The 23,921-nt window shown below is 35.4% G+C and overlaps 2 protein-coding genes across 3 annotated transcripts; one reads left to right on the forward strand and one right to left on the reverse strand.

The window, feature by feature from the left end:
• The first annotated feature begins 12,465 nt into the window (after positions 1-12,465).
• LOC127132647 (uncharacterized) lies at positions 12,466-14,121 on the forward strand. The gene is made up of 3 exons (XM_051061608.1): positions 12,466-12,939; positions 13,058-13,121; positions 13,205-14,121. The coding sequence occupies exons 1-3, from the start codon at positions 12,668-12,670 to the stop codon at positions 13,982-13,984; spliced, it is 1,116 nt and encodes a 371-aa protein (XP_050917565.1). The 5' UTR covers positions 12,466-12,667; the 3' UTR covers positions 13,985-14,121.
• Positions 14,122-14,228: 107 nt separating this feature from the next.
• LOC127132646 (putative GTP diphosphokinase RSH1, chloroplastic) lies at positions 14,229-22,742 on the reverse strand. 2 transcript variants are annotated; one of them, XM_051061607.1, is made up of 24 exons: positions 22,476-22,740; positions 22,048-22,235; positions 21,399-21,578; positions 21,217-21,282; positions 21,017-21,109; positions 20,772-20,903; positions 20,542-20,643; positions 20,341-20,418; positions 19,215-19,286; positions 18,905-19,012; positions 18,644-18,741; positions 18,404-18,464; positions 18,254-18,316; positions 18,095-18,151; positions 17,875-17,976; positions 17,566-17,724; positions 17,277-17,408; positions 17,054-17,140; positions 16,875-16,946; positions 15,983-16,069; positions 15,437-15,890; positions 15,094-15,155; positions 14,920-14,988; positions 14,229-14,812 (listed from the first exon to the last, which is right to left on the reverse strand). In XM_051061607.1, exons 1-24 carry the CDS (start codon positions 22,501-22,503, stop codon positions 14,708-14,710), a joined length of 2,655 nt encoding a protein of 884 aa, XP_050917564.1. In that variant the 5' UTR covers positions 22,504-22,740; the 3' UTR covers positions 14,229-14,707. The 2 variants fall into 2 exon arrangements, 1 of the variants encoding a protein (XP_050917564.1); XR_007806788.1 differs by lacking the exon at positions 15,094-15,155 and having other exon boundaries at positions 14,717-14,812; positions 22,476-22,742.
• Between the last annotated feature and the right edge of the window lie 1,179 nt (positions 22,743-23,921).

The following is a 23,921-nucleotide window of genomic DNA, read 5'->3' on the forward strand; positions in this document are numbered from 1 at the left end:
AGATGTCAAGAATATCCTTAAGTACTTGAGAAGGAATAAGGACTCATTCTTGATATATGGAGGTCAAGAAGAATTGGCTGTAATTGGTTACACCGATGCTAGCTTCCAGACAGATAAGGATGACTTTAGATCGCAATCTGGTTATGTGTTTTGCTTAAACGGTGGCGCTGTGAGCTGGAAAAGTTCAAAGCAAGATACAGTTGCTGATTCTACAACTGAGGCCGAGTATATTGCTACCTCAAGTGCAGCAAAGGAAGCTGTTTGGATCAAGAAGTTCATTAGTGAACTTGACATAGTTCTTAGCATTGTGGATCCCATTGGTCTCTATTGTGATAACAATGGTGCTATCGCACAAGCTAAGGAGCCTAGATCTCACCAACGATCCAAACACATACTTAGGCGTTATCATCTCATTCGAGAGATAATAGAGAGAAGAGATGTGAAAATATGTAAAGTACCTACACTTGACAATATTGCTGACCCACTGACAAAGCCTCTTGCGCAGCAGAAGCATGATGGCCATACTAGATCAATGGGCATAAGGGGTATGCCTGATTGGCTCTAGTGCTAGTGGGAGATTGTTGGTGTAAGCCCTAGAGGCCAATACTTTTGGTACTTGTATCGAATTATTTATTAATTAATAAAAGGTTTTTTCTTTATTATGTTTGATTAATAAAGTCCCTAGAATAGCTAGTCCGTTTAATGTATCAAGTATGACTTAATCATGAGATCACATTAAACATAAGGACACTATTCTTAAAGTATCCGTAATTGAGCTTTATTGTGAAGTGGGATAACATTAAATCATTAAGACTATTATGTTTGTAGACTGATGATCACATCTCATGGATCATGGATAAAGAGTTATCAAGTCTTAAACATAAGTATGAATATTAAGAGTAATATTTATACCGGATTGATCCGCTATGAGAATACTAATAGAAAGTTATGCAAAGTGTCATAAGTTATTCTCATGGTGATAATAGTGTATACCACTCTTCGACCTGAAACCACTATGGACCCTAGATGAAGAGTCGAGTGCTTTATTGCTGATCTAACGTTGTCCGTAACTGGATAACCATAAAGACAGTTGATGGGTACTCCACAAAGCATGCTGAGGGACATGAGTGTCCTAGATGGAATTTGCCCATCCTGCGTAACAGGATAAATGTCTATGGGCCCAATATTGAACTGGACAAGGGTGACACGGTCTATACCTTGTGTTTAATATAGACTTATGGCAAAAGGATAATTATACACATAATTATTATCACAGGAGGTTTTGTCAGATCACATGACATTTTCGTGTCTTGGGTAACAGTGATGTGTTGCTAGATACCGTTCACTATTTATTATGTTAAATGCGTGATTTAATATAATTGCCAACGTCGCGAAAACCTACAGGGTCACACACAAAGGACGGATTGATGAGAAATAGAGTAATTAAGGAACATCGTAAGGTACGGTGCACTTAAGTGGAATTCGAAATATGGTAAGGTACCAAATACTTAAGTGATTTTGGCATATTATGAGATATGGGCCAAAATACACTTAAGTGGGCTTTTTGGCTTGAAGCCCACACAAGTGGTTCTATAAGTAGAACTCTTGTGCAGAAGCATTGTATGGGAATACAACACAACTGAAGAGTTGGAATTTCGTATCTCTCTTTCTCTCACTCAAAACCTTCATTCATAACAGCTAGCACTGCGATTGAAGGAACCCGTTCGTGTGGACTGGGTAGAGACGTTGTCATCGTTCAACGTTCGTGATCGCTCCGTGGATTTGTATCCAAGGTTTTGATCGTTACAAGAGATCTGCACCAAAGGTTTGAATCGCCACAAGAGGTAACGATTCTATCACTGATCATGCACATTCGTAAGGATCATTAAAGGAGAAATTTTTAAATTCCGCTGCGCCTTGGATGGCAATTCTCCTTCAGTCATGTGTTGGGGTGGACAGTATACATGACTTACTGATATTGGCTTCTCTTCCTCATCAGCGTTCACCATTGAATCAACCATGATCTCGACTTCTTCTTTTTCGTCATCTGGAACATTCACCTCAGCTTGTTCGTCATCAGTCTCACAAAACACTTGTGACTGATCAATCAACTGAGACACCTGTTGTTGATGTGGTAATGTATACAACTTTATATCGTTGTAACCGGATTGTTCGTGACTGATAAACATATGCTGAACATCGTTATCATCTCGAATCTTCTTTTGATCAAATTTCACCTGGTTTTCTGCAAACCAAACCGTATTTTTATAGATGATTTGGCCCACATTACTGCACTACAATTTATTTTCTATTCTTTGTTTCAGATGTGAAATTTTTTTATCGTCTATTTATTGTAAACCGAGTTACCTTTGTGTTTCGAAAACAAAAACCGAACAACTAATGATCAAATATTTCACCTTCGACATGGGCACTGATGTAATGTTGTGTGGAAGACATTTTTTAAAAATCTAAGTTTCTTTACTGAAATTGAATGCATTGCTAAGTTGTTCATCTGTATAGCCTAAATAGCGTAAACATTGAACGCATTGATCACTTGGTTCGTCTGTACAGACTTGACCATGCATGCAGTGAAAAGAATCCACATGCAGTGACAAGAATGACAAGAACACACATGCGCCCAGGGAATCTCTGAAGTAAGGAATCTTTGAGCCCTAATATTCCTAACATGGGCGCCAAGAGGAAGGGTGCCCCTTCAATGTAATTACACTAAGGCGCTAATAGGAAGGGCGCCCCTTCCATTCCCTTACACTTAGGCGCCAAGAGGAAGGGCGCCTCTTCCTTACATGTGAAGAATCACATGCAGGCGCCAAGAGGAAGGGAGCATCTTCCTTGCATGTGATTCTTCACATGCATGCGCCTAAGACAAAGACAAAGACAAAGACTAGTCTACTTTTGTCATTGCATAGTCTACTTTTGCCATTGCATGCAACCAATCCCATGATTCGTAAGTTGTAAACCTACTAACTCATTCATCTATAAATAGCCTTTCATATCACAATATCAAATCATCCCCAACACTACTCATCTATAATCTTTCTTCGCCACACTATTTCTCTGCCACACTCAAGATGTACAACATCAAATCATGTCTTTGTTGACTATGGGTGATGAACACAGAGGAAAACTCGAGAATATCTCGACATTTGTATGTTATCTATCTTTTTAGTTATTCCACTTTTAAGTTGTATACCTTTGTTATCTATGTTTGTATTATGTATTTCTTCTTCTTATTGCATTTCTTACTTTTTTGTTATTAGGATCCAAAGCATTTTAGATGTCGTGTACATGAATATGTATCCCACGATACTTTAATAGAACCATATATTAGAGGATGTAGATTTGGAAATCTCCTCAACATTATTTCATACTTGGTGTACTACAAGTTCATTCTTGCTTTGTTGGAGCGGTGGAGACCCGGGACTCACACATTTCACCTTTCGATTGGTGAGTGTACCGTCACACTTGAGGACGTGTACATGTTGTTGGGTCTTCGTATAGATGGAAATGCCGTGAATGATAGAGTTAACCAAGACAACTCTATCTGCAATAAATTACTTGGTGCCCCTTTGTTAGACGACGAAATTGAGGGAGAGACATCCGATCAAGCAAGGGGGCAATGTATAAATTTAAAATACCTTAAACAATATTATACCAGTATAGTATTGTCCGAAGATTCAACCGAGTACGAGAAAATAATTAAAGCTCGGTGTTATATAATGATTTTATTTGGTAATTTTTTGTTTCCAGAAAGTACAGGTAATTCAGTAAATATTATGTATTTACCTTTGTTACACAACATTAATAAGGTAAACACATATAGTTAGGGTTCAGCTGTGTTGGCCCATCTATATAGTGCAATGTGTAAAACTGAAAAAAGAATACATGTACTTTTTTTTCACGTGCGTATTTGCTACAAGCTTGGGGTTGGTCAAGAATATCGTCGCTCACCCCGATAAACGAGAACTCATTCATGTTCCCGTTTGCAACTAATAAGTCTAACACTTTACCATTTAGTTAATTATATTTTATATTATAATTAACAGTAAATAATATTTTTCTCTCTTTTTTTATCTAAGGTGGTCAGTAAGGGGGATGAACTACAATAGGTGTCTGAAACACGCTATTGTAGTTTATCGCAATCTATTGCACCACATTGGACATGATGATGTAATACTCCTACACAACTATATTTTAATTTAAAATTACTTATCAAATTATTTTTCATCTAATCGTTTCGTATTGCTTTACAGTTTATCTGGAGGCCATATCTGAGTCTTGATCATGATGTGAACCATGACGATGCTGCAGTTTGGACAACGAAGACATCGATTATCCGATTCACTATGGTGGAAATACACCAGAGTGACCGGGTCAAACTAGAGTTCAGTATGCTACAACAGATTCCAGAATCTCCCACGTGTTTGGGGAATTGGCATCAAAAAAGGGTTGATGCACAATGAGATTATTCTGTCTGGAGAGACTTTGCAAAAGAGATGTGTCGTCAATGGAGGAATCGACGATAACACATCTTAAACGAACCAGTCATCCATGGTGCAAGACCGAATCAACAATATATGACATGGTTTAGGTCGGTAACAACTCAACAATTTGTATCTGAGCCGCGGTATTTGATGGATCCACGCTAACTTGCTTCGTCATCGTACACTCCACAATAATTCTCCACCCAACACCAATGTCAAACCACCCAAACCGAACAACCAACCTCACAACATCAACCTACCACATACACCCAACAACCAAACACCCAACCTTGCAACCCGTTCATGCCACCCACCCAACAACACACCATCCAACGTCACAATTCATTCATACGACCTATCCAAACACAATACCAAGAATCAAACCCTGCAACCACAACCGTCTATAGCCCATATGATTCATATGGGTTACTTCATCGTAGCCCCCCACCAATGACCACCCAAACATCCCATCAACATAACACCCAACCATTGTTTAACTATAGTACTCCCCGGGAACCATTGCTTCGTTTCCAAAACGACTCAATGGCCCAATTTGGGCAACCATACCTTCCCAAATCCACCCAACCCCAACGAACTAACTACAATGACATGGGCACCGAACTCCATTACGGAAGCGTCGTTGGCCAGAGTCCCTCTAGATATTGGAAACAAATGATGACACATTTGTCAAATACCGTTGGAACTTCCGCCGGACCTTCCCATCAGCCATCGCTCAATCAGGTCAACACACAAAGACCTCAAAGACCTCAAACACCTCAAGAAAATCGTGGGAGACCTCAGAGACAAACTAACGCACCTGGATGTGGAGCAGAGAGACGTTATAATCGGGCTGGTCATTAGTTTATTGTTAGTCAAATGTAACCAATTATTACAACATCAACAAATTTATTTTTTTCCATTATTCTTTTTTATTTATTAAATAAAAAAAACTAAAAATAAAATAAATAACAATAATAATACTACAAGAGGTTGTATGCGCCAGATGAATTGACGTATACACCATGAAGCACTAAGACGCCAGGAGCATTGGCGCCTCCTCATGAGGAGCCTAATGTATGCGCAATTGCTATTGGCACCTCCTTTGATTGCCTAGGAGATGCGTCAATTCATCTGCCGCATCCTCTTCTAAAAGTGATTATTTTGGTATTTTTTTGAATTATTGGTTATTTTTTATTTTTTTTTGAAAAAATGATTATTTTAAAAAAAATCGAATAAATCAAATAATTTATTAAAATTTAAATACTCATAATCATAATTATATAATAGGAGCTACAAAATAAATATATAAATGTAATTCAACGGTTTATAAAATGCAGAGTTTTATAAAGATAACTATTTTTAACTCAGTTACTATAAATAAAATTCAAATGATTAATTAAAATTTGAATAGTTATCTATTATATAATATGAAAGGAATATCCACCAAGTTTACTTCCTTACCCAAATAAAAACTAATATTAAGGTGTTTTTCATACCTTTAATTATAATTTGTCGATGTTAATCATTATTACAACTCAATTAATTCGTTACATTCAAGAACTTTGTCAACAAAATTCCATACGTGCATCCCAATATAATACACTGACCTTTTGAGTTTCTTAGCTTCATACCCTCATTGTCTATCTGCACCTCCTCCTACACCGGACAAGTTCATTCACCTCATTCGGATACTCACTCTCTTCGGTCTTTTCATCCTCTACTTCTTCTCTCACACTCCTTCATTCTTTATTTATTTTGTTAATTAATTTATTCATAGTTTCGATTTTTTTTATGATTGAATAATGATATAGGAGTACATTAAGTGGATGCGAAAAAAAGAGATGGATTGGCGATTATAAGTTTGTAACAGATTCCTAAGTCTCAACTTCAAAGGAAACTCCCTGATTTTTAAGCAGCAATCTTCAAACTCTTCACACGTGGGATTCTTCCATCCTTATCCTTCCATTCTATATTTATATGAAGTATTACAGATTGTGGATTCATAACGTAAGAAAATGAATAAAATCATCATTTCATATCTTCCATTAAATTGAATAGTTAATTTTATTAAGGCTGAAATGCATTTTTTATCCTCCTAGTTTAGGCATTTTAAACCATTGATTCCCTATTACAAAATCAACGATTTTGATCCCTTAATTTTGATGGTCTATGGATTTTTGTGATCGTCATCCACTTTTGCATATGTGACATTGATGATTGGGATAAAAAAATAATTTTTAATGATATGTCATTGATGACTAGGATAATTTATTATTTAATATTTGTTATAGAATAAATTAATAATTAATTGTTTTAATTAATATTTTTAGAAATTAATTATTTAAAATTTTGAAAAGAATTAATGGGGTGATGCCTAATTCATTATTGCATCTATTTCAAACTTGAGCCTAAGAAGACATTGAGTATTGCATTGTTGACCTTTATAAACATTAAAATTATTTATGAAAAAAAAAAACAATGTGGGACTCTAGTACAATTGCAAGTTTATATCATTTCACCATCTTCCTTAACTTCATCTTCCAACTGGTTCTTACTAAAAACAAGAATGTTTAAAACTTTTCTTTTTGAATATTTATAGCTTAACACGTTTAAGCTTATATGGAATGAGAGATTATATAAGCTTCTCCTTTTAGGAATCTATCATCATTGACTCTCTCAGCAACGCCACCAATAGTCCGAACTGGTTATTCCCCAGGTCACTCAAAGTTTCGTCATCACCACTCATTGTGTTGCTTTCAAGAATGAACCATGTCAGAATAACAATGAAAATAATATTGTCTTCAGTTATTTATTAAACTACAAAATCATTGCAACTATCAACTAAACTAATCACATGATACGAACCCGTGGTGAATTCCAAATCATACAAAAGAGAATACTCAACATATCAAACTACAACCGCATGTCATGTAAAAACCATTTAAACTGGCACAAGATCTTAAAATTCGACAAGCATAAGACTGTGAAGTGAAAACTTAAAATACACCACTCAAAAGCTAACTAGTACTGAATTAAGAGAGTGTATAAAGTAAGAAAGGCACATGGTGTTCTTTTATGAGCACCCAAACAACTCCCTGCAGGCTGTAGTTGAAGCTATCATACTTTTTTTACAATTATTCATGTTTATTTCTTGAAGAATATTGATACACCCAGATACCTTGCAGAAGCTTGATCTTCATCCTTTGAGCAAAGAAGAGAAGCAATTCATGTTCATGTGGAACTCATTTATTTGGAAGCAACAGTAAGTTCTTTTCATTTTTGTTGGTTCTAAGTGTTGGCAGCAATTTTGGTAAAACAAAGAGTGTTCACAAGATGTTGTTTGTGATGTCTTAACATAAGATATCTGTGTACCTGCTGGAGTTTAAATGGAAAACATAATTATGCATGATTGTTTTAGAATGTCATACACCATGTCATGGCATCTGATATTATGTACCTGCTGGAGTTTAAAAACATAATTATGCAGGATTATTTCAGGATGTCATACATAATGTCATGGCATCTGATATGTCTATACCTGCTGGAAATTATAAATGGAATTATGGAATTATGTAGGATTGTTCCAGGATGTCAGACCCGATGTCATGACATCCTGTACACAGAACATTCAGGGAGAATGTTATGTGTTTTGTGATTGCGCATTTAATGGCAATCTGTGTATGATTGAAGATCTGATTTGCAGGCATATTCAATCATTGATTACAACCTGATTTACTTATTTTCCAAGGAGATCTAACTAGCTGTCATGAGAAGATTTAATTGGAAAATAGTTTAGGCTTTTCAAGATGTCTAGGCCCGGCTGAAAGCTTCTATAAAAAGGGACTTGGAAAACCTGATTTGACACACAACCAATATTGGGCGAAATACTGAGAGAGAGCTAGGGTTTATGTCTTGTTTAGTCGTGAGACTTGTAAGCCATTCAAGTCATCCATAGATGATTGAATTGGTCTGATTTGTGGTTGTAATTTGTCACTCAAAGCTTGTAAGCAAGAGTGTGTGTCTATTTGATCAAAGCTGTTAAGCAAGATCAAGTGCGTGCCTACTTGATCAAAGTTGTTAAGCAAGATCAAGTGTGTGTCTACTTGATTGAAACTGTGAAGTAAAATCAAGTGTGTGTTATTGAAAAGTGTTTTCTTTTCACAAGGGATTGTTGTTTAAAATCACAGGTGTGATTGTAGAGAAGTGAGTGGGTTCTCATATCTACGAGTGCTTAGGTAGAAATTGCACGGACAGAGATTAGGTGAGAAAGACTGTAACTTGTTGAAGTGTACGGAGAGTCTTTGAACTGATTCTATTTTAGTGAATTTCCTTCCTGGCTTGGTAGCCTCCAGATGTAGGTGAGTTGGACCGAACTGGGTAAACAATTGCTTGTGTCTACTACATTACTATTCTCTATCTTTATTCTGTTTGCATTACTCAGATATTAGTGTCGTGACATTACCTTCGACATCTCATATCTAATACTAGAATTTAAATTGGTATCAGAGCAGGCATCATGCTCTGGTTCTGGGTGAGATCTGGGGATAATACTTTCTAGTACAATGGAGAGAGATGGAGGATCTGTTCACAGGCCACCAATTTTGGATGGATCTAACTATGACTATTGGAAACCTCGAATGGTAGCCTTCTTAAAATCTCTGGATAATAAGGCTTGGAAGGCTGTGTTAATAGGCTGGGTACATCCAGTAATTACTAAGGAAGGAGAAGCCACAACTGACAAGAAGCCTGAAGAACAATGGTCCAAGGAGGATGAGGATCTAGCCCTTGGAAATTCTAAAGCATTGAATGCCATATTCAATGTAGTAGACAAGAACATCTTCAGGTTGGTAAACAACTGTGAAGTGGCTAAAGATGCTTGGGACATTCTCAAAACCACTCATGAAGGCACCTCTAGAGTTAAAATGTCTAGACTACAGCTGCTCACCTCCAAGTTTGAAAATTTAAGGATGAAAGAAGATGAAAACATACATGAATTTCATATGAGCATTCTTGAAATTGCTAATGCCTCAGGAGCCCTGGGAGAGAAGATGTTAGATGAGAAGCTGGTAAGGAAAATACTCAGGTCACTCCCTAAGAGATTTGCTATGAAAGTGACAGCCATAGAAGAGTCTCAAGACATCTCTAACATGAGAGTTGATGAGCTAATTGGTTCCCTTCAAACATTTGAGATGGGAATGAATGATGGATCTGAAAGGAAAACCAAAAGCATAGCCTTCATATCAAACACAGAGGAAGAAAATAGTCAGGATGTTGATGAGGATTTGGCCAATGAAGTAGCAATGTTGGGAAGACAGTTCAACAGGTTGTTGAAAAAGATGGATGTAAGATTCAAGGTTGTTGAAAAAGATGGATGTAACACCAAAACTACGACCACAATTAACAACCCAATAATGAGTTTGTAACATGAACAAAGTTATAGCCACAAAACATGAACATGAAAACATGAACAAAGTTATAGTCACAAAACATGAACAAGGAAACATGAACAATACACTTCACAATTTCATTATGTTAAAAAAATATAGCAAGAAATGAAATGTAACCCTAACGAAGACCATAAACTTTTAGAAAACAAACTTTCAGAAAACAGTAGAGAGAGGGAGGGGGGAGGGAGCAGCAAATATATAATGGTAACATACCGTAAGTCGAAGAGGATAAAGATTTTGTTTTCAAAAATGATTTCACTACCCTTGTCGCCTCGTTCGCTAGGGCACACTTTATTGTTATGAGCGAAATGAAGTACTTGCTATTATGTTTTAATTTTATGGGAAATAATTTCACAACGGTTACAAGCTTCAACCGTAGTGAAATATGAAACATATAACCACGGTTGAATCAAATAACCGTAGTTGTTATACTTTCAATTTTTAAATAACAATAAATGTGAAATGACACACGCTTATTTTTATTGAAAAAATGCAAAAGTATTGAAGCTGAGATTCGAAGCTTGTCATCCAAGTTCTACGACCACGGCTATTTTCAGGAACTGTGATGAAAAGTTTCTTAATAAAATAAAATAAAATATGCGCGTAAAAAATATGATATGACTACGGTGGAAAAATGACCGTTGTAATATTGTGTCATCGAAGGTATATTTTCTAGTAGCGTGAATTCATTAATTTCGAGTATTTTTACGCTAGGATATTTTTCACGTCACGACAAGACTTGACTAAGTACCATCAAGAAGGCTCAATTAAGTCTCACATGACGCTCTTTTTGATATGGTGCTCTTTCTTCGAATATATCGTCTGAATCCCTCATGTCTTTGTCCATAGCCCATGATTAGACATATAACATATATTTGATCCACAACGACATCTAAGGAGTCGTGAGAATTAATTGCGCTCCTTGAGTTTTAGGAAATTAACTACTCATTTCCGGAGTGTTTGCTACATCCTATGAAGGCTTTGATCCACGTCCAATATGGCTATAAATACCTCAATATCTCGATAAAGAGAAAAACCTAACTCCAATACATAAATACACACATACAAATTTTCTCACCCCTACGCGAGTTACCTTTCAATCTACAACAAATTTTAAGACCTCTGACAACTCTTAATCACTAGGGACTATCATACATTTTTACTTTTAACTAGTATAACCGTTAACACTCCTTTGGATTATCACACAAAGCTTTCGATCTTGCAATATCTTCAATCTGAAGATGAGAAAAAATTGAGAGTAGTTTCCATATAAGTGGAGTTGGAAACATCATGTATGAAATAGTTTTTATTGGGTCGGACTTAACATAAGTGATTAGTATAATGAGTTCAGTTTATAGCCAATTTGGGTCATGTGCATTGAAAAGCATTGAAACAAATGTTGAGATCAATGAAAAACATACTACACAAGAATAACTTAAAGAAGAAAATATTTTGAAAACAATGTGTAGATGCAACTATGCTGGGAGATTTGGATACTAGGAAATCTTTATCCGATTTTGCGTTAATATTGTTTGAGACATCTATGTTGGAAAACAAATCAAAAAATCTAATGTGTCATTTTCTATAAATCAAGACAAGAATATTGCCTACGTAAATGAGTAAAATAAATCATATAATTTAAGAATATGATTGAGGAGTTAAGAATTACTAAAAAAACGTAAGAAAATAAATTGAGATAACCAAAATATCATTCATTTGATCAATTATTAAATATATCATAAAAAAGACAAAGCACGTCAATATTCGTTTATCCTTTGAGAAGAATGAATCAAAAGAAATTGTGTTTGAGAAAATTGCTCACGTGTTCATTAAATCACTACCTACCTAGGTCAAGGTTCAAAAAATTATTTAAACGTGATTAATTTTGTTGAAGAGTAATTCAAGACCAACAAAAAAAATAATAAATTGGTTGATGGTTAATTTATCATCACCACCAATATGAAGGCAAAGTGAAGATTTATTGTCTATGATTTTAGAGTATGTTTGGATATATGAGATGAAATAGAAAGAAATGATATAAATTTATGTTTCATTGTTTGGATTGACTAAAAAAATATGGAATATAACGGAATTGATTTGAATACATCTCATCATATTCAATCACTTTCCATCGTTTTTATATCCTTCAATTTAAAAGAAATGACAAAATTGTTTTATTCTATCATTAAATATTGAAACAATTAAATAATATTTTTATTTCATTTTAATCCGCTTCTTTCCACTTCATTTATTTTTGAATATTCAAAACCTAAATCTTTTTTAAAAATACATTGATTATTCTCTATTATACTTTAGTAGATATAAGAAGTAGGGCAAGTTGATGAGCCATGAAACCGGTAATCACGGATGGTGCATGACTCTTACTCTATCTAGTGCATACTTGGCACGATTAAGTCACTCAACTTCAATAACAAACAAATCGTAGTAGCCAGATGTTATCGATTCGAAAGTGCTTTGCTCAAACTACAATTGCGGTGAGTTAATAAGAACAAAACACGATCCATATCCAAACACGTGTCTCTCATTTTCAACATGTGGGAGGCCTCATCAGATACCATGTAATGAATCCGAACAAAACGAAGAAGAAGCCCGATTCTGTCTCACTCTGCATGCACCATCTTGATCTACCTCCTTTTATTATTTATAAGATAAGATGATAAATAAACTTCATCTCTTGGTTTTGTTTTTCTATGAACAATGGAAGATGAAAGGACAAACAGAGATAGAAAGAGGAAAACAAACACTTCTTTAGGAAGAAGCTTAACTATTGGTGGTGAAGGTGGAATTACTGGACTCCTTGTGTTCGGTGGAGCCTTGGCCATTGCAGGCTTCATGGCTGTGACTTCTTTTGGAACCAAAAAACATAAGAAAAAAAGCATTCATCCTCACCAACAACAATATTTATTGGATGATGATGAGAAAGACTCTCTTCAATATTCAACAACCCAATTTGGGGAGGATGTTACATCGTATGATATAATAATTATTTAATAAATACCATATCAAACATGCACACCTAAGTTATGTATGTGACTTTGTCATGTTCCATTTTAATACAATGTTAACATGTGTCAGTTGTTGTTGCAGCTGTTTGGCATCCAATGAGTGTGCCAAGACAGATGATTCCTCCGAGTTGCAACCCTTGACTCTGGTGATTCATCCATCTTTATTCAATGCAGTTGTGAGAGTTTTCAATATATGTTGGCTTTAACTTGGATGTTAAATTTGGTTCAGGAGGAGAAAATTGACAATGAACCCAATAGTGATTGCTTTCATCATCAGGAAATTGCCTTCTCTGATTATTCCCAGCCAGAAAGTGCGACATCTTCAAACGAAAATAACGAAAATATGGTTGCAGAAGAAAGTTCTAGGATGTTTAACAACTCCGGTGACTGTGAACAAGAGGAAAAGAAGGATGAATCTGAAGATAGCCTAATAACATTTACGGAAACCGGTGATGAGAATGATGACATGGACTCTGATGATGCTACGGAGGAGACTGAGGAAGAAGATGGCCTAATAACATTCCCGGAAACCGGTGATGAGAATGATGACATGGACTCTGATGATGCTACGGAGGAGACTGAGGAAGAAGATAGCCTAATAACATTCACGGAAACCGGTGATGAGAATGATGACATGGACTCTGATGATGCTACGGAGGAGACTGAGGAAGAAGATAGCTCAGAAGCAATAGAGACCACCTCCCTTGATGACAATGAGGAGCTGATACAACATAAATACAAGAAATACTACTGTGAATGCGATGAATGCAGTAACTTATACGCAGATGATGGTTCCTACTATGCTCTAAACAAGACAGCCCCAAAAGAAGCAATGTGGAACAAAACAGCAAGTTTCCCGGTGGCCCTGAATGTTCAACCATCAATATTGGCCACCTGGATTCTGCCTGTGCTGATGCTAGGATTTCTAATGCTCCTAGCTGCGCTGACCTGTGGCCTACTGGAATCTCTTTATGTTCTTGATGACGACGACTCAGTAAGAGTCCCATGAAGTGAATTTAGGATCAATGTTTTGTTTCAAAAAGAAAGGATCAACATATATAAATATATAATGTCAGAAAAACATATATAAATGTATAATGTCAGAAAAACATATATAAATGTATGAATGTTTTGAGTTAGGATCAATATATTGGTTCTTTTTGAATGAGTTTTTGAAATGGACATTGCTATTATCAGTTAGGTTACAAAACCAGAATATGATAATGGAGGAAAATATATTCTGAGAAACCGCATTTCAATAAACTAAAATTATGTATATAAAAGAAGATATGGAACTTTTTACAAGTAAAAAAAGAAAAGAAAGAATTCAGAATGCTCGTCTGCTGATCCTACCCTATTAAGAATGCCATTATACCGAGTACTTAATCACACGTTTGGTAGGAATGGAATTAAAGTAAAGATATCCTAGCAAGCTCCTTGTGTAAATGCTGCACAAGTACTTTACAGTGTATACTCCTTTATCCTATCACTCTTTTCTATATACAACAATGCCTTCAGTTCGAGTTTCTGAGACTTTGGCTCAATTGGCTGGATGCTGCCGGTTTATTGGGTTAGTGAATTGGAACAAATATATGAGAGAACTATAAAACCAACCAAAATTTAGACATATAAATGTCTGCGCTTCTGCGGACAAAACTTAGTTCAAGATCTGAGCTGCAATCTTTGGACAAGCTGTAGTGAACATGGCATAGTGCAACTGCAACCAAATCATCTAGCATTCGAGAACACCATGGTTTTCCATCAAGCTTGGCCAGCTGCAGCCAGTAGACCATCCCAAAACACCCAGTATTTGATCTACTCTAGAGCAAGCATTCACCTGAGGAACAGATTAGCTGTGTAAGTTGACCATGAACACAATCAATGATGAAACAATGATCACAAATTAAGAATCAAGCAAAACCAGGGTTAGAGATGATACAGTACCAAATTTTCTAAATTTCCTTCTACATGAAATAGCATAACAGCCATTCCCCTTCCTCGATCAATCTCAGCCTGGTCATTTTGATAAGTCAAAATAAATTAGTACTTGTATAATGTCAAAGACATCATCCTATATTTGAGTATAGTATTTTATGGGGACTTGGTTTAACCACTCACCACACAAGAACATATGGTTATGTCTGCTGTGGCCAATGCTGTACTGACCTCCGCCATCATGCCTAAAATAATGGTTTACACTTTTAAAACCAAGATAGTGAATTAATGTATTGCTTAAAAGTTTAACTACTATATGGAATAGTAACAGTTAAAGAAGCAATGTGTATTGACATTCATTTCACCATCCTATCATTAAGTCATGCTCTTACCCAGTGGGTATATTCCTATAATATCATTTTACTTCTATTATTATTGAAGTTGAAAAAATGCAGTTATCGGAAAGTTCATTGGCCACAATGTGCATAACATCCATTTTACTGGAACGGAAGATCAGGAAGCTTACCTCTTCGGTCTATGCATACTATAGATAACCATTGGATGGAGTGTCCTTCTATATTGTGCCACGAGGCAATTTTATGGGCTTTCCATCCTTCTAAACCTGGCAGGACTTCTTTGTATTTTGGATTGTTAACTTGAATCATATTGGCAACATGGTTTCCCTGCAGCATCATGTCCCCTTTGCCGTTCAAACTTAAATGATGCACGTGCTTGTTGTGTTTTCCATTGAGCTTAGGGGTCCAGGCACTTCCATTCTTACTCTGGAGGACAGTCTCACTTCTTTCTGAAGTTGATATTTCCACACTGTTCAATATTTTTTTCCCGCTCTTATCTTTAGAACCACTGGAACCATTTGACAGCTTTTCAGATTCTCTATCTCTGTCAGAATCACTTAGAAAGTCATTAACTGCTTCTGTAGTGATATCAGCAGCAGAAAGTGCAGCTTGTTCCTTCAGAAACTACAAAAAAGTATAAAATGTTTAAAATATAGATATAGCATAAAATTTGTAGGAGTTAGCAAACCATGCTCAAAACTTCTCATGTGACCTACTTTCATTATTTTATGTCTCGCACTCCGTGTTTTAGCATGTTGCAACCACTGCTTATGCCTTTGAAAAGCTGATTTGCTGGAAAGTGCCTGGTAACAAAGTTATGAGCTCCAATGAAGTGAAAGGTGAATATATAAGATATTTTGACTAACTCAAAAGACCATTTATGAAAATTTATGTAAATATGAAAGCTGGAATAATTTTCTTATACTAGCATAATATTTCTTGTCAAACCTAAGCCATTAAACAATGTCAACAAGACTTTTAAATCCTAATAAAGGAAATAAACACAATGAATATGAAATAAATCTCTAAAGTTGCTTCCTTAATACTATGGATAACTGATTAATATATTCTAAAGATACAATAAGATATTACAAATATATTATCATGACATGCTAAGATATTCAAAAATACTTTCATTACATTCTGAGATACTCATATTCTAAAATAGAATGGTAGTGAATATACGGATTTTAATACACAATATTTGACAGCTCGTGATTAGATAATAAATCTGAAACTTAATAACCGTAGGCAATGAATCATATAACTTGCTTAACATCACACCTTGCAAATTAGATTTGGGTTTTGGGTTTTTTAATGTGTGCAACCTTTCACAAGATAAATAATAAGGATCACCAATTACCCACTTTTTATCTTTTTAATTACCCTTTTTTTTAATTTTGTGGTAAGAGAAAGATTACGGAGATGTTAATCTATAAAATCAATAGGAAAGCGAGTAATTAACATGTGAAAAAGTGGGCACTTAATAATCCATACATGTGCAAGGTTGCACATTTTAGAAAAACCGTTTTATTTTTATACTTTCCAGTTGCATCAGATCCATCGATCCTAATAGAAAATATATGGTGTGAGTTTAACAATACTAACATTATATGTGATTATCTCTACAACTTCTGCATTAGCAAGCACGCGCGCAGGAGAAACAAGATTGCCATTGACCTGCATTAAACCAAATGTCTCAATAATACAATAATAAAAATGGTTTTGCTTTGTATCTGTCTTTTACTGACCGACACTTGATTCCATCAGTATGAAAATGGTTATACCTTTGCAGCTACCATCTTGTTGCCAATTTCAGTGTGTATCATATAAGCATAATCAATTACTGTAGCACCTTGAGGAAGATTCTTAATCTACATAAAAATATGGTGAAAAAGGGAAGTGTCACAAAACTGTAGATGGTATAATTTCTGATTCAGCATTCTTAATTATCTTCAGCAAATTGGATGAAGAAAATAGTCGCGTAGTATACGACATAATCCACCTTACCTCTCCCCTGGGTGTAAATACAAAGACACGACTGCCCAAAAGATCTCTTGTAACAGTGTCCACAAATTCCCTAGAACTCATGTTGCCAACAAACTCTTCTTGCCACTCCCTAATAGCATTAAGCCAGCCAATCTGTAGAAAAGGCTCATGAAATAAGCTCCGAGATCTTAATTTTTCATGCAAAGCCAAGACCAAAGGCATAATAGCATTAAAATTGAGTAATAGTTATACTAAGCTCTCTCTTTAAAACATGATTACTATCATAATCAATCAGGGATAGATAGCATACTCTGAGTGCAATGTTGGCATTGCTAAGACACACTGTCTTCCCCCTTGAGCTTTTACTGCGGGGCACTGCACTTCCAACCAATCCAGTAACAAATTCTCTCCCACTATAATGAGCTGCAATGCCCCTCTCAGCTATCAAATCCATTTCTTCTGTTCTAATCTACAAAAATCAATAAAAATTGAAGAGGATAAACTCATTAGAAAACTTTGAGGTGAACTTCATCCAGATCAGCTAGAGCAGTAGGGAAAACTCCTTGATGAAAATGAAACATGCAAAAATAAAATTTTGAAATAACCAAATAAAGTCTACCTGGATTTCAAGCCTGAACATACTCTCATACAAAAACGGAATCACAGTGCTATGAAGACTCTTGTACCCATTTGGTTTAGGGGTTGCAATATAATCTTTCATCTACAAGAAGTAAATTGAATATTTTTACTAAACCAAAAATTTCTCACCAGTCAATGAAAATATGTTACTCTTAAGTAATATAGTGTATTCTGAATAGAATAAAAAACAACAAACGTACAGATCTAGGATTTGGGGTCCAGATTCCGTGGATCAACCCTAGAACATGATAGCAAATCTGCAGAAAACATGAAAATGAAACAAAGGCCTTCGATATACATACCAAGTAAAAGGTAGAGCAAGTGGAGAAAAATCATATGTCAATATGGTAAGTGGTTACCAGCTGTGGACTGCATAAAGGCCCAACCCCAATGCCCGGCTTTGGTTTAATAATGATACGTAACTGGATACATCAAACAGTTGATAACTCAATAAAAAAAACACAATTTATTCAAATTCTTTACAACACACTGATCAGATGTATGGGAACCTGTGAAATTTGGTTAATCTCATTGATCAAACCTTTAGATTTGAGCACAGCTTTATAGACACTGCAAATAATCAATAATATTTCTCAATTAGTAGTCAGTGAAAGAAGTACCTAAAATTCCAAAATAAGGTATGCACACAATATGCATGTAAAAAGTATGTGATATCGAACAAATCAGCTAACGTGAACAGGTAGATAAACAAAATGGTTGCAGTGGCACTGAGTATCATGGATATTAACCTGTAAGGCTCTTTACAGACAGCACGAACTTCCGTTTTAACTGTCAAAAGGTCTAAGAGTTGATCATCTTGGATTTTGTTTAACAATATTTTGTTTGCCTATCAAGAAATGGAGAAGAAAGAAGTTTAATCACTGGAATGCAATGATGCACAATAACCCGAAAAAGGTTTAATAATGAACATATAGAGAGGTGGCATTGCAGTAATAACTTATCTACTTTTCTATTTTAACAAAAAATTAATATAGGCTGACCAGCACTACCTCTAAAAGATCTTTCTCATGTTCTTTGAATAAGTCGGCAACTCTTCTCTTCACCTTCGCATAATCTTCAGCATTTGTGTACATAAATGATAGGTTTTCTAGTTCTGACTGCATCATAAAAAAAAGTATAATTATGAAGCAGGATCTAAGATACTTTCCTCCATGTCATGAAATACATGTATTTTATAATAATGTTGAAAATAAGTATTTCTATCATGAGTCCTAGTCTATTTATGTGGACTTGCGGCATTGTAGGAACAAAACATGCATGCAAGTCCTTAGCCTTGGCAACTGTGTAATTATACCATACCTTAATTTGATACATCCCAAGCAACTTTGCCAAAGGAGCAAATACCTGTAATGTCTCCATCGCAATGCTAGCCTGTACACAGCATACTAAAGTTAGAAAATGAATTTAGAAGCAAGGCCCATCACAAACTCAACCCAATTTATATACACAAGAAGTTAAAATGGCAATACTAAGAGAAAACAAATACCCTAAAAAGGCTCATTCTATACTTTTGACATTGTCAACTTTTTTTTTTTACAAAACTCGTGATATTAACAAAAAGAAATGCTATTCACTTCCAGTTTCAAGGCACTGAAGATTAATGACAAGTAACCTAAATGGATATATGAATCGTAGTTTAAAGGTTAGTGACAACAGATGTTGCTCATATGCAACATTTCTATCAAAATCCTTAATTTGTGTGTCTGCAAGGCCTAGGACCGGCCTTAGACTAAAGCAAGTGAAGTTTTAGGCCTCATTTTATATTATTTGGACCTCTAAATTTAGTCCTATTTTGATTATATATCAGAAGTCCCACACACTAATCACATATTTGGCAACAGCGCAACGGTAACAATGGGTTTGTTACTAAGTCCTTGGTCACGGGATCGAATCCAACATATCTCAGTTTGCTCTTTTTGTAAGGAACAAATTATTTCCAAAATAAAAGGATATCTCTCAATGGAATCAAGCACAGTGACCATTGATTTGAATTTAAAAACTAACCTTCGCGCCACTGCATTTGTCCAATAAAGAACAGCTCACACAATATATTCATGCTTAAAAGTTAAAATGCTATAATTAGTTGGACTCGTAATCTGATTACATTCACTTAACAATTGTGGCCTACTTAAAGAGTTTGATCAAGCTCTGCGATTGTTACACACAACAAAAAAATAATAATACATCAATTATAATTAATAAATAATAATCACGCTTTAAATATAAAAAAAATTATAAATGTTGTTGGTTCTATCTAAAATTTCACTTTAGGCTTCAAAATAGTTCGACCAGCGGCCCTAGCGAGGGCACTTTTGTATTATTTAAAAGTAAAAGGATTGGAATGGAAGGCCAAATTAGTTTCCTTATCTGTGGCAAAAGAATGATAATGAGTCACCAGTAGATTATTCAAATCAATGGAACTTACCTGTTTATGTGGAGGCATGTGTGATAGAGTGCGCATGTTATGTAACCTATCTGCTAATTTGACGATAATAACACGAACCTGCAGTGACAAACTCATTAGTTGCCAAGCCAATTTCAACATACTATAGTACACTGGGAAGTGACAAGGAACTTTTTTCAAAAAAAGAAAAAGACAAAGCAACTTTTATGTAAAAGAGGTCACCTCCTCAGTCATAGCCAGAAACATTTGCCGTAGATCCTCTGCTTTCACATCCTGAACAGAATCTTTTTCAGTCTTGTACTTCAACTTTCCCAGCTTTGACACCTAGTTGGGATTGAGAATGTAATGTGAATTCAATGTATGTATGTAGCAAACATATGAATATGGTACCAAAGCTACTGACGATTATATAATGTTTCATTAATAAATTACAATCAAAGTTACCGAACTACCTTGGTCTCTCCTTCCACAATGCGGCGCACCGTAGCACCAAATTCTTCCTCTATCCTCTCAAAAGTCACAACGTCTGTATCTTCAACCGTGTCATGAAGTAATCCAGCAGCAATTGACTCCCAATCAAGTTCCTAGACAAATAGTTGGATTTATTCATTATAAATATTGATTTGTTATATGCAGTTATGCACATATAATTATATCAACCATATTTCAGAAGAGGAAGCATTTCTTAAAAACTCACAAGTTCTCCAAGAATTCGTGCAACCTCAACTGGATGAATGATGAAGGGTTCACCGCTGCGCCGTTTCTGACCATCATGAGCTTTAAATGCCAACTGTAACAACCAGTAACAAAACAAAAAGGTAATTTTCTACTATATCGACGAGATTGTTTTGCCCAAACAAGTATATTAAGATTGCTTTGATAAGGTAGCCAGCTTACCATAAAAGCATTATAGACTAACTCTAGTTCTTTAGGAGGAAGATACGAGATCACGGGCTTAAGATCCTGTGGCAATTAGAAAATATATAACATTAACTCAGACACAAACAAAAAGGACGTCCTCATTTGCAGAACTATAATCAACAATAAATGTCCCAAGTTCATAAAGTTCAGGATTGTACCTCCCACAAGCTTCGAGGGGAAAACTCGCTGGCAGTATCCAAAGAAAAAGCCGAAGAACAAGACAATTTCCATTTTCTAGGAGAAAATCTAGAAAAGACGGATCTAGAGAATCCATCGCGAGGTGTGATGCTAAGTGCTTCATCAGAATACGAACCTACTATACTAAAGGCTTCACATGCCTGCAAAATTTGCAAGATTGATAGTAACCTAGTTATTAACAACGAACGACAATATCAAAATAAAACACTCAAGCAATATTAGAGCATCGACTTTGACTTAATACGAACATAAAGGCAATAAGGACCGTCCCAAACAGACAGCTAAGTGGTGTGTTGAACGACGCGAGTTTTAAGCTCTAACCAAGAGGTCCAAGGTTCGAATATCGAAAACTAACATAAACACTAACTAATTAACATTTTCCTACAAAAAATAACTGCAATAACGCTCCGAGTCCAGGGTTTGAATCTTGATAACTAACCTAAACACTAACTAATTAACATTTTCCTATAAAAATAACCACAATAACAATCCCACCCCAATTCTCCGCGTCTCTCAGATACTATAGTATAGTATTTATATAAGTAAAAATTGAAAGCTACATCATAAAACAAGAAATGCCAAAAACGCCAAGGGGACTGCAAAACTTACAAAACCATATCCATTCCTTCTTTCATTCCGACAATTCAACAAGTAGTGATGAGGCCGAGCCGCCATACCGGCAAGAAATCCAGTAAGAACCCTAGGAGATTTCCACGCACACGATTGATAACTACAATCATGTCTTCCATTTCCATCCCCTCTCCACAAATTACACACGTTCACACACTCCAAAGAAACTGCACACAAAAAATAAATAAAAACAACGAACATTTTCGACTTTTCGACTTCAAAAACAAAAGAACTACTAAACACCGATAATTAACAAACCAAATAATTCAAAATAGAACACGCTCCGATTGATTGCGTATGGAAGAATCAAGTTGCGAGCGTTAAGTTGAGTGATGGTTTTAAACATTATATTGAAAACGAAAAGAAAACACATGCACGGAAAATATTGGAGACGAGGGTTTTAGTACCTGACATGGAAGGAGTAGTAGATGCCATGGTTTGAAGATGAGGAATCTCATTGAAGATTGAATTCCATGAATGTTTTGAAATGATGATAGGTTTTGGAGGAAAGGGGGAATCGGAAAATTGAGGAGATGATTTTTGCGGTTATGGGAAGAGAGTGAGAGAGTGTGTGTCGAGAGCGAGAGAAGGAGAGAGGCCAAAGAAGGACAGATAACACACACAGCAGCAATGCAAATGGGATATCCTGTTTCGCTCAGTCCACACAAATACCGTTTTATTAAGATATTTTTATTTTTATCTTCTTCTTCTCCTTGCATCTATTTTTTGTGATTACTCACTAAATCAATAAATAAATGGATACTCCCAATTGTTAACCTATAATAGTATCATGTTATATGATAATTCTATGGATTTGTTTTGATCTATAAAATCGAATCGAGCGAGAAAAAAAGTGATATCTATCATTTGAATCATTTAAAATCGGATGGAATGGAATGTGATGTACGGGTATGAATTACATTTCTTTCCATTGTTTATCATTATATTTCTTTTTCTACTATTCGAAGGAAATGAAGAACTTGTTTTGTTTTGTCTTTAAGATTTCCAATCTATTTTTCATTTTGATGTATTGATTTTCAAACATAGATTGTAGTGTATAGTAAAAATTGTGAATTGCTTCTTACGATCTACATTGTACAATTTATAATAATACGGTCTAGACTATAATATTTCCGATTATTTGATCTTACAAACTCAATAACATTGTTTACGATATTTTTAGTATTAATTGTTAAGTGTGTCAAAACTACCATAAATGAATATTCAGTCATTGGATTTGTGAGAGAATTTTTTACCCAAATACCCCTGATTTTAAAAAAAATCCCAAAATAATCTACCCCACTTTTTAGAGGAGGCGTCAGACCAATTGGCGCATGCTCCTAAACTTAGAGAGGAAGCGCCAATTGGATTGGCTACAACACATTGTGCTGCCAATCCAATTGGCGCCCATGTGTTACTTTGTAGAGGAGGCACCAATTGGTCTGGCGCCTCAATGTAATGTGCAATTTTTTGTGTTATAAATAGAGATGTTGTGTGAATCATTTTTTCGCATCTCATTTCATCATATTGCAAACATGTTTGGTGTTCGTCGCCGCTATGGAAAAGTGGTTTATTCGAGAGACAAACCTCCGATGTTAATGCTCTTCTGGAACATCAGTAGTTTCGATCAACTGAAGAGGGAGTTGGTTCGTTGGTTAGATGGAAAAATACCAGAATGGAAAAAATTAGAAGTATTAAGAGACTCGATAGTATATTTGGTTGGGTGCGAGTCAAAACTGATAAGAATGCTAGGGAAATGATGTTTGGACGAGATGACATAAGTTTGATTGTTGTAATCAGTTATAAATGTTATGTTTTAAGTTTGTTTATGTTGTAGTGATGTTTGTTGTTAA

The sequence above is a fragment of the Lathyrus oleraceus genome, chromosome 3 (assembly GCF_024323335.1).
Source record: "Lathyrus oleraceus cultivar Zhongwan6 chromosome 3, CAAS_Psat_ZW6_1.0, whole genome shotgun sequence".
NCBI lineage: Eukaryota > Viridiplantae > Streptophyta > Magnoliopsida > Fabales > Fabaceae > Lathyrus > Lathyrus oleraceus.

Excerpts from the sequence above, each read along its gene's own strand:
- LOC127132647 (XM_051061608.1), top strand. The coding sequence starts at position 12,668 with ATGGAAGATGAAAGGACAAACAGAGATAGAAAGAGGAAAACAAACACT. Across the intron at positions 12,940-13,057 it reads TTTGGGGAGGATGTTACATC|CTGTTTGGCATCCAATGAGT; the intron begins GTATGATATAAT and ends TTGTTGTTGCAG. Across the intron at positions 13,122-13,204 it reads AGTTGCAACCCTTGACTCTG|GAGGAGAAAATTGACAATGA; the intron begins GTGATTCATCCA and ends AATTTGGTTCAG.
- LOC127132646 (XM_051061607.1), bottom strand. The coding sequence starts at position 22,503 with ATGGCATCTACTACTCCTTCCATGTCAG. Across the intron at positions 22,236-22,475 it reads TACTACTCCTTCCATGTCAG|TTTCTTTGGAGTGTGTGAAC; the intron begins GTACTAAAACCC and ends TTTTGTGTGCAG. Across the intron at positions 18,742-18,904 it reads ATGAGAAAGATCTTTTAGAG|GCAAACAAAATATTGTTAAA; the intron begins GTAGTGCTGGTC and ends ATTTCTTGATAG.